The 11,507-nt window shown below is 42.7% G+C and overlaps 2 protein-coding genes across 3 annotated transcripts in view; both read left to right on the top strand.

Moving 5' to 3' along the window:
* The first annotated feature begins 195 nt into the window (after positions 1–195).
* LOC118420994 (zinc finger protein 501-like) lies at positions 196–3,290 on the top strand. Of its 2 annotated transcripts, none has more exons than XM_035828113.1 (2): positions 196–341; positions 1,269–3,290. In XM_035828113.1, the coding sequence occupies exon 2, from the start codon at positions 1,271–1,273 to the stop codon at positions 2,663–2,665; it is 1,395 nt and encodes a 464-aa protein (XP_035684006.1). In that variant the 5' UTR covers positions 196–341; positions 1,269–1,270; the 3' UTR covers positions 2,666–3,290. The 2 variants fall into 2 exon arrangements, with proteins under 2 accessions (XP_035684006.1, XP_035684007.1); XM_035828114.1 differs by having other exon boundaries at positions 203–341; positions 1,263–3,290.
* A 97-nt stretch (positions 3,291–3,387) lies between these two features.
* The window catches only part of LOC118420995 (gastrula zinc finger protein XlCGF57.1-like), a 17,589-nt gene continuing 9,469 nt past the window's right edge, over positions 3,388–11,507 (top strand). Inside the window, exon 1 of the mRNA XM_035828115.1 lies at positions 3,388–4,035. The gene's annotated coding sequence lies outside the window, so the exon portion shown is untranslated. The remainder of the gene's footprint in view (positions 4,036–11,507) is intronic.

Below are 11,507 nucleotides of genomic sequence, written 5' to 3'. Positions count from 1 at the left end.
TCCCGCCGGCCGAAGTTCTAAGCAACGTAATCCAACTTATACAGTATCAACACCGATGTATTCCTCTACCATTTACCACAAATTCCACCTCACTGTTTTGCACGGAAGAATAACTTTGGCCTTTGTAAGTACTGTGGTGCACTATTTTAAACCGAACTACTTTTAAGGACGGGGTCGCGGATAAATAGTGGGTTATGAGACCTTGAAAGGTCAGTTTGCCTGGCAGCCATTCTGGTTTGTCGGAGTGTAACATACGTGTACACGACTACTTCGCTCCAGTTTGAGACCATTTTCAAGACAATTTGACACTTCAGCGATAAATCAGCACCACAAACCGGAAGGTAAAACATTTTTTTCACGTCCTTTACGTTCTTCGTCTGACAATTCTTTGTTTTCTTTACCAGAAACCGTATTCTTGACCATTTTTCTAAGGCGAGAGGGACATGGCGATCTAATTAATTTGTGACCGGAGGGTAACCTGTGGTGACAGACTACTAGTATTGTTTATGTAACGCGTAATACATAATGTCTATGTAACGCGTTCGCATCTGTATCTGTATGTTCCCGTTGTCGCATTCGTATGTACTTTGGTTACAATTTGGTATGTCCTCTGCACGGACCTGCGCGATGATGCATGCACGCTGTTTTTTTTCTCCGCGGTAGCTGTTTTTGTTATCGATGTAAACATTTCAGAAGTCATCCCTGTATTTGTTATCTAGTAGAACAGGTCATGTGGTCGAGGGAGCTTAGTAATTAGATTATCTCCAAGCAGATATGATGTTCTCCAATGTTGAATAGATGTTTAACATGTTGCGGCCGGGAGAGCTGTTAGACTCTGGCTATGAATTCCTAGCTCATTTCGTTGGTGACGAGTGCCAGTGTTAGAGTAAACAAGTACATACTTTGTTCTGGTAAGCTATCAGTATTATTAGGGCTCCGTTTTCTTTCCTATTGGCGTTATTTGTCTGTCTGTAACTGTCCATATCATCGGCATAAAATACATTATGTTGTTGCAACTGACGTGGCGGAATCATAAATTCGTCAAAAATTACTAGTAAGTTATCTACGGTCACTTGTTTATTATTTGTCTGCACCCTTGCAAATAGCCTACGGGCATGGATTTGCACACAAATAAATGCATAAATGTATTTTTTGGGAATGAGTCAGTACATGGGCTAATACATATAACTGTGTGTGTGAGTACGTTTCCGTGTGTGTCTACCAGTGTTTCTTCTCGTTTAATTTCGGATGTTTTATTGTAGTTTTAGAAATGGGTGAGAGAAGCGGTGAGGTCGCTATGGACGATCGTCCAGCTATACACCCCGGGGACGAGACAAGCAGCAGCGAGGAATTAGACACGGGAAGGCAGCAAAATGAGGAAGAAAACATTCCATGTGAGGAAAAGTGTGGAGTAGAATCTGACCATCCTCCCGCACAGGGTCGAACAGAGCAGAAGGACAGACTTGCGGTGAAACGCACTGTGAATAAACGCTTTGCGTGTACGGAGTGTGGCTATAGGGCAGCCAAAAAGTCTGTCCTAATCAAACACACAAGAAAACATACAGGTGAGAAACCATATAAGTGTGACCAGTGCGACTATTCTGCTGCACAGAAAGTTCACTTAGACCGACACATGACTAAACATACCGGCGAAAAACCCTACATCTGTGGAGAGTGTGGATACTCGGCGGCTATCAGGTGTCGCCTATTGGAACATATGAGAATACATACTGGCGAGAAACCTTACAAGTGTGACCAGTGTAACTATACTTCTGCAACAAAATACAACTTAGACCAACACATGACCAAACACACCGGAGTAAAAACTCTCATGTGTGGGGAGTGCGGATTTCGAACGGCTAATAGGTCCAACCTATCTCGACATATAAGAACTCATACGGGCGAGAAACCCTACAAATGTGCCCAATGCGACTTTTCTACTACACACAGAAGCGCTTTAGACCGACACATGGCTAAACACACCGGAGAAAAACCCTACATATGTGATGAGTGCGGATACAGGACTGCTAGCAGGTCTCACCTATCAGAACACATGAGAACACATACAGGTGAAAAGCCCTATAAATGTGACCAGTGCGACTTTTCTGCTTCACACAAAGGTAATTTAAAGAAACACATGGCTAAACACACCGGCGAAAAACCCTACATGTGTGATGAGTGCGGATATAGGACGGCTGACAGGTCTTCCTTGACCGAACATATGAGAACACATACCGGCGAGAAACCTTATAAGTGTGACCAGTGTGACTATTCTGCTGCACATAAAGTTTCTTTAGACCGCCACCTTACTAAACACACCGGAGAAAAGCCATTTATGTGCGAACAGTGCGAATACAGGACTAGTAACAGGTCTTCCTTAACTGTACATATGAGAACACATACAGGTATGAAACCTTATAAATGCGACCAGTGCGACTATTCTGCTTCATGCAAAGGCAGTCTAGTCAAACACATGTATAAACACACCGGCGAAAAACCCTACATGTGTGGAGAGTGCGGATTCAGGACGGCTAGAACGTCTTACTTAACCGTACACATTAGAAAACATACAGGTGAAAAACCTTACAAGTGTGACCAGTGCGACTATTCTGCTGCACAAAAATTCCATTTAGACCGACATGTGGCTAAACACAACGGCGAATAACCCAACGTTTAGGGAGTGTGGATACATGGACGGCTGGCAAGTAATCCGTAGCCTTAGATATGACAAACCATATACGTGTAAGTAGTGTGACGTCACTGCAGCACAGTAATACCATGTTAACAGACACAGGACGAGACAAACCGTGGAAACTTGACCGGTGTGTACATGATTTTAATAAACCTATCCAGACACGTGCAAAAATACAGTAGAAGTAAAGCAAAAATGTGATCAGTGCGACTATTCTGCTTCAAGGAAAAGTAGTTTACACTTACATATGGCCGAACACGCCTGTAAACTACCCAACCCTACATGTGCATACCGCCCATATCATCACTGAGCCTTGATAGTTGCCTTTGCAAACCTAAATATCGAATAACTCAATTTTAGGACAATGTTCTGTATTCAACATTGTATTATTGCTGAATAAGAAGTTGATACTCTTAGATAACAATGCTAGGAAGTGGTAACTTGATAACTTGCCAAACGTAGATATAGTACTGACGGTTATTGAGTTTATTCTTATGTTATGTCATGCCTTGCTTCGAAACGTGGTGATATTTCATGCTTTGTTTAAACATAATTATTTACATCATGTGGAAAAATAAATTTATCCTTTCAAAGCGCCTGCCAAGGTCTTCTCTGGCTGGTTATGCATGCCATCTCTCTCTCTCTCTCTCTCTAAGCATGTTACAAGTGATAGTATCCAACTTGAGTGTACGCTCACGAGTTTGCGATTCAATCACTGAATTAATCAGTCGGTCATTTCTGATAATACTTGGTAAACTTTCTCAGCTAATTTTCCACTGATATTAAATTCGTGGTTGCTAGTATCAAACTTTTTAGGAGTCCATTTTTAAGCTATCAGGCTTTATTATATCAGTTGTAGGTTCTGGTCATTATTTCTATTTTATTTATTGGTTTTGCTATTCAGCACGCACAGCCAGGACTGCCCAACTAGCCTGTGGCTATTACATAAGGCTAGCCTTGCTGACAAAAGCATAGACAGTACAAATGGAATTGGGCAAGGACAAGATACCTATCAACAACAATATTCTAAATACATAAAGATATAGAAATTAAGAATAAAAATAAATTACCATTTACCGCAGATTCCACCTATCTGTTGTGCACGGAAGAATAACTTCGGCCTTTGCAAGTACTGTGCTGCACTATTTTGACCCGGTCTACTTTTGGGGACGCGGTCGCGGTTAAATACTGTGTTATGAGACCTGGAAAGGTCAGTTTGCCTGGCAGCCATTGTTGTTTCTCGGAGTGTAACGTACGTGTATACGACTACTTTGCTCCAGTTTGAGACCATTTTCAAGACAATTCGACACTTCAGCGATAACTTCAGCACCACAAACCGGAAGGTAAAACATTTTTTCACCTCCCTTACGTTCTTCGTCTGATAATCCTTAATTTTCTTTACGAGAAACCGTATTCTTCTAAGGCGAGACGATGTAATTAGTTTGTAACTGGAGGGTAACCTCCGGCGACAGACTACTAGTATAGTTTTTGTCCATGTAGCGCGTTCGCATTTGTATCTGTATGTTCCCATTGTCGCATTCGTATGTAGTTTGGTATGTCCTCTGCACCGACCTGCACGATGATGCACTTTTTTTTCGCGGTAGCTGTTTTTATTATCGATGTGAAAATTTCAGAAATCATCCCTGTATTTGATATCTAGTAGAACAGGTCATGTGGTCGAGGGAGCTTAGTAATTAGATATCTCCAAGCAGATATGGTGTTCTCTAGTGTTGCGGCCGGGAGAGGAATCCCTTAACAGCTGTTAGACTCTGGCTTCGAATTCCTAGCATATTTCTTTGTTGATTAGTTCCAGTGTTTTAGTAAACAAGTACATACTTTGTCCTGGTAAGCTATCAGTAATACTAGGGCTTCTTTTTCTTTCCTGTTTGTCGTTACTTGTCTGTCTGTAACTGTCCATATCATCGGCATAATATATATTATGTTGTTGCAACTGACGCGACGGAACCATAAATACGTCACAAAGTGCTAGACTATGTATAATATCTACGGTCACTTGTTTATTATCTGTCTGTACCCTTGCAATTAGCCTACGGACATGGATTTACACATAAATAAATGCTTAAATGTATTATTTGGGAACGAGTGACTACATGGGCTAATACATATAATTGTATGTGTGAGTACGTTTGCGTATGTGTCTACCAATGTTTCTGCTCGTTTAATGTCGGATGTTCTATTGTTGTTTTAGAAATGAGTGAGAGAAGCGGTGAGGTCGCTATGGACGATCGTCCAGCTGTACACCCTGGGGACGAGACAAGCAGCAGTGAGACATTAGACACTACAAGGCAGCAGAACAAGGAAGGAGACATTCCATGCGAGGAAAAGTGCGGAGTACAATCTTATCCTCCTCCCGCACAGAGTCAAACAGAGCAGACAGCCAGATCTCAGAGAAGGGGCTGCACGAGCAACCTCCATGGAGGAGCTCCACAGAGCTCCTCCATGGAGGTTGCTCGTGCAGACCTCTAGCTCAACGGAGCGGGCTCTACGCACTCATGAATGCAAACACTTGGGTCTCGTCACCTTCATGAATTTAAAAAAAAACTCCATGGAGAAGCTTCTCTCGTAGAAGAAAAACAAACGGGGACGGGCTGAACTAGCACCTTAAACAAATTGTTGGCAGGGCTCTATGGAGATATCGTAAATGACAAAGATACACAGAACGAAGAGCAGAGCAAGCAACCTCTACAAACTATGAATGTAAACATACTGTCAACAACAAACACACGGAGCCGATAGCTGATCGAGCAGCTCCACGGGCTATATGAATGTAAACACTTTGTTCACGTCACCATCAACAAATCGGTGTTTAGGGCTCTATACAGGGATACTGTAAACAACAAACACACGGAGCCGATAGCTGATCAAGCAGCTCCACGGGCTATATGAATGTAAACACTTGGTTCACGTCACCATCAACAAATCGGTGTTTAGGGCTCTATACAGGGATACTGTAAAACAAAACACACGGAGCCGATAGCTGATCAAGCAGCTCCACGGGCTATATGAATGTAAACACTTGGTTCACGTCACCATCAACAAATCGGTGTTTAGGGCTGTATACAGGGATACTGTAAACAACAAACACACGGAGCCGATAGCTGATCAAGCAGCTCCACGGGCTGTATGAATGTAAACACTTGGTTCACGTCACCATCAACAAATCGGTGTTTAGGGCTCTATACAAGGATACTGTAAACAACAAACACACGGAGCCGATAGCTGATCAAGCAGCTCCACGGGCTATATGAATGTAAACACATGGTTCACGTCACCATCAACAAATCGGTGTTTAGGGCTCTATACAGGGACACTGTAAACAACAAACACACGGAGCCGATAGCTGATCAAGCAGCTCCACGGGCTATATGAATGTAAACACACGGTTCACGTCACAATCAACAAATCGGTGTTTAGGGCTCTATACAGGGATACTGTAAACAACAAACACACGGAGCGGATGGCTGACCAAGCAGCTCCACGGGCTATATGAATGTAAACACTTGGTTCACGTCAACATCAATAAATCGGTGTTTAGGGCTCTATACAGGGATACTGTAAAACAAAACACACGGAGCCGATAGCTGATCGAGCAGCTCCACGGGCTATATGAATGTTAACACTTGGTTCACGTCACCATCAACAAATCGGTGTTTAGGGCTCTATACAAGGATACTGTAAACAACAAACACACGGAGCCGATAGCTGATCGAGCAGCTCCACGGGCTATATGAATGTAAACACTTGGTTCACGTCACCATCAACAAATCGGTGTTTAGGGCTCTATACAGGGATACTGTAAAACAAAACACACGGAGCCGATAGCTGATCGAGCAGCTCCACGGGCTATATGAATGTAAACACTTGGTTCACGAAAAATTGATAAAGCAAAGGTTATAATGATATATGTATAAACCCCCTGCGGGTATATCCTCAGTTGCAGTCTTTGAACAGGTCTTAGGTTATTATTGGGGTGGGGGAAGGGGGGTTACGATTTTCAACGTTGGCTACGTTCTCTTGTGCCAGGAAAAGTACTAGTAATTTGCTGTGGAAGGCGAAACTCCCTTCCTTGGCAAACTCCCTTCCTCGGCAAACCCCCTTTCCCGGCACAAGAGAACTTATGTAATGTTGAAAATCGCGAACCAAGACCCCCCCCCCCAATAAAAAACAGACCCGTTCGAAGACTGCAACATAGGCGACTGCGGGTACATTCTAAGTGGAGTAGACAAAACAGGCGAGATACGTGCTTGAATGGGAGAGATCTCATATTAGCGTGCAAAATTCTCCAATAGAATAATGATATAGATTATATAATGGTACTTGATAATTGTTATGTGGTTTATAACAGACCCAACAATGTTGCAAACCTCGTACCAAGGAATTTTTCTCACCTCCTTGCTTGTACATACCATGTGTTTGATATTAAAACCTTGTATTTTGACTTAATCACTCTAACGGACTTTATGACCAAGCCAGCATGTACAGGTTCGTAGAGAACATCGTGACCTTCACATGTGCCAGTAGGACCAATAGAGAAAGTGACATTGAAGTAAAGGGTCACACCTTTCTCCACCAACCTCTGCTTGCAAAGTTATAGACCTCTCTAGTCAGCCAGCTGTTTTCGGCGTGCACGTGGTAAAGCCGATATCGTATTAGCACGGGGTGTAAACTTCCAGCTTTCTTTGCAAGAGAGACAAACAATTCACCGATTGCTTCATTCAATGAACGGGTTGTTTTAATTTGCAATGAAAGGAAAAAATCATTGTTACAGTAGTGTTTGTGTCTGTGAGTGTGGCGGGAAGGGTTTGGTTTGTGGAATATGGTTTCTTGAAGGTGAAGCAATACATGTACCATGTCTGTCTTAACAGGGGTGTATTCAGGAAATATTTGCGGAATTCATACGAGCTCTAAGGATCGTATGGATTCCGTAAAACTCATATGAATTAAGTCAGATTCGTGTGTTTCTTTAATCTCCAAGCAGATCCTACAATGGCTGATAAGGTTAATAAGTACCAAACTCAGACGAAGGAGTGTAGTGAGCAAAAAAGGTGTCTTTTGCCTGAATTGTGAGGAGCTTACAAACTCGTGTTCAAACAGTTCAATATTAAAACCTTTGAGATTAATATTGAATCAATACTAGTAGTCAAAGATAGTTTGCGCAAACTGTACTTTGACATTACTCTTCCCACGGAGCTTTTATCATTTTTGCTCTACCAGACTACATGACCCACTCTCCAAGCAAGCATGTACAGGTTGGTAGAGTCTTCAACATTGTCAAGTTCTCATATGCCGGTAGGGCCAGCGGGGAAAAGTGAGCTTTGGGCTGGTCACACTTTACTCCACCAACATCTGCTTGGAAAGTTATACGCCAGTCAGCCAGCTGCTTCCGGCGTCAGTGTCCTGGTGTGGTAAGGTCGCGCTCTGGGGCGATTTCGGATTAGCACGGAGGTGCGAACTTTTAGCTTTCCTGGCGAGAGCCGACAAACCGCTTCATTCAATGAATGGGTTGTTTTGATTTCTTCTCAGACACCAAGAACTTTCTTTGAGATTAGGATTACGGAATTCATACGAGCTCTACTAATCGTGAATATATCGTGTGCATTTCGCAAACCTCTTTTGAATTCAAATCCGTGTGTTGTTTGGTAATGAATCGTTTAAAATAACTATACATTCGTACATATTCCAAGGAGGTTAAAAATCACTTTTTTTAACCTCCTTGCATATTCCATTAAACTCTTATGAAAGCCGTTATATTCTTATAAAAACAGGCACCCCTGGCTTTGGAGATCTCCTCAAAACAGGTTTAAATTTATATCTTTATGAAGCCATATGTGTTCTTTTTTCGTAGTGGACCAACAGATCTCTACAAACTTGTCACAGGGCTGAAGTAAACCAATAACAGCTATTAGCATGAAGGTGCAAAGTTTCCTCATTCTTTACAATGGCAAACAAACGAGTATCTATTATCTCCTAGCAGAAGTTGGGTCCCCACGTGAAGGGAGCGAACCTATAAATTCCGACTACTTTTCCCAACTCACCATTCTGTGACCAAACATCCGCTTGAAGAAAAAAATATTCACTTTCTTGGGTAATTCAATGGTACACGCGATTTAAGTTCTTACAAAATCAGCATTTTTGTTTCAAATGTTATCGTACAAAAAAAGATATCAATTCGTTGTTCTGTGAATGCTTGTCATTTGCGATTATCAGCAGAGCCTTAACACCGATTTGTTAAAGGGTGAGGTGAACCAAATTTTTACATTCATATAGCCCGTGGAGCTGCTTGATCAGCTATCGGCTCCGTGTGTTTCTTGTTTACAGTATCCCTGTATAGAGCCCTAAATACCGATTTGTTGATGGTGACGTGAACCAAGTGTTTACATTCATATAGCCCGTGCACGGAGCTGCTGGATCAGCTATCGGCTCCGTGTGTTTCTTGTTTACAGTATCCCTGTATAGAGCCCTAAACACCGATTTGTTGATGGTGACGTGAACCAAGTGTTTACATTCATATAGCCCGTGGAGCTGCTTGATCAACTATCGACTCCGTGTGTTTGTTGTTTACAGTATCCCTGTATAGAGCCCTAAACACCGATTTTTTGATGGTGACGTGGACCAAGTGTTTACATTCATATAGCCCGTGGAGCTGCTTGATCAGCTATCGGCTCCGTGTGTTTGCTGTTTACAGTACCCCTGTATAGAGCCCTAAACGCCGATTTGTTGATGGGGACGTGAACCAAGTGTTTACATTCATATAGCCCGTGGAGCTGCTTGATCAGCTATCGGCTCCGTGTGTTTTGTTTTACAGTATCCCTGTATAGAGCCCTAAACACCGATTTGTTGATGGTGACGTGAACCAAGTGTTTACATTCATATAGCCGGTGGAGCTGCTTGATCAGCTATCGGCTCCGTGTGTTTGTTGTTTACAGTATCCCTGTATATAGCCCTAAACACCGATTTGTTGATGGTGACGTGAACCAAGTGTTTACATTCATATAGCCCGTGGAGCTGCTTGATCAGCTATCGGCTCCCTGTGTTTGTTGTTTACAGTATCCCTGTATAGAGCCCTAAACACAGATTTGTTGATGGTGACGTGAACCAAGTGTTTACATTCATATAGCCCGTGGAGCTGCTTGATCAGCTATCGGCTCCCTGTGTTTGTTGTTTACAGTATCCCTGTATAGAGCCCTAAACACAGATTTGTTGATGGTGACGTGAACCAAGTGTTTACATTCATATAGCCCGTGGAGCTGCTTGATCAGCTATCGGCTCCGTGTGTTTTGTTTTACAGTATCCCTGTATAGAGCCTTAAACACCGATTTGTTGATGGTGACGTGAACCAAGTGTTTACATTCATATAGCCCGTGCACGGAGCTGCTCGATCAGCTATATCGGTTCTGTGTGTTTGTTGTTTACAGTACCCCTGTATAGAGCCCTAAACACCGATTTGTTGATGGTGACGTGAACCAAGTGTTTACATTCATATAGCCCATGGAGCTGCTTGATCAGCTATCGGCTCCGTGTGTTTTGTTTTACAGTATCCCTGTATAGAGCCCTAAACACCGATTTGTTGATGGGGACGTGAACCAAGTGTTTACATTCATATAGCCCATGGAGCTGCTTGATCAGCTATCGGCTCCGTGTGTTTTGTTTTACAGTATCCCTGTATAGAGCCCTAAACACCGATTTGTTGATGGTGACGTGAACCAAGTGTTTACATTCATATAGCCCGTGGAGCTGCTCGATCAGCTATCGGCTCCCTGTGTTTGTTGTTTACAGTATCTCTGTATGGAGCCCTAAGACCGATTTGTTTTGGGTTTCGTGAACCAAGTGTTTACATTCATAACCCGTAGAGCGCTACTCAAACAGCCCTCTGTTACCGTATTGAGCGCTAAGACCAATTTGTTTTGGGTGACGTGATCCGAATGTTTACATTCATAGCCCGTGTAGCATGTTTTGCGTACAGCTGCTAGTTCAGTCCGGTTGTTTGTCCTCTACGAGAGAAGCTCCTCTATGTAGTACTAAAAATTCCATGAAGGTGACGAGAACCAAGTGTTTGTATTCATAGCGCATAGAGCTCGCTCGGTGGAGCTGGAGGTCTGCACCAGCAACCTCCATGGAGGTCAGCTCTGTGGAGCTCCTCCATGGAGGTTGCTCGTGCAACCCCTTCTCCTTGACACGCTTGTGTAATTTGCTCTCTTCGGAAGCTGGTGACCAATTTAGATAAACATAAATAAAAATTCTAATTCTATGATACATGAGCTTTCTTTTGACAGTAGAATTGTGTTTGTGTGTGCTTCTTGTCTCCCGCGAGGAGGGCTGAATCTATCACAATCACAATCCAGGTCGTGTTTTCATGGGAAATGGGCGAAATGCGGCGGCACGACTAACAAAATCATTACGAAAAACGACAACGCCAAAATCACCAAAAAAAACTATGTGTACGTATTGGGAAACATATTAAACATCACTCTGTGAAGTTTCATTTTTATAGACGGTACGAATTATTTGTTAGAGTAACAAATATTTAGGGCGTTCCCTCGTCTGCCACCTTCGGGGCCACACTCCCTGGGGATAACGACAGGGATGCTTACGTTGTTTTTTCTATGGCCGGTCTTCTACTCAACAACAAAAAACTGTTTTCGTTACTTGACAATGTGTATTACAGTTGTATGGCTGATTTGTACAGGTTGTACATTTCAAGAGGGACACGAGCCACCAATACCTAGCAACAGGTGACCACAGTGATTCGGCGCTACCAACATTATTGTGAAAAGTCTTTCTTAAAAAAAAAGGG

Source organism: Branchiostoma floridae, chromosome 8, assembly GCF_000003815.2.
Source record: "Branchiostoma floridae strain S238N-H82 chromosome 8, Bfl_VNyyK, whole genome shotgun sequence".
Classification (NCBI taxonomy): domain Eukaryota; kingdom Metazoa; phylum Chordata; class Leptocardii; order Amphioxiformes; family Branchiostomatidae; genus Branchiostoma; species Branchiostoma floridae.
The sequence above is the reverse complement of the archived record's forward strand: the minus strand, read 5'-3'. Positions and strand labels throughout refer to the sequence as shown.

Coding starts and splice junctions, on each gene's coding strand:
- LOC118420994 (XM_035828113.1), top strand. CDS start 1,271: ATGGGTGAGAGAAGCGGTGAGGTCGCTATGGACGATCGTCCAGCTATA.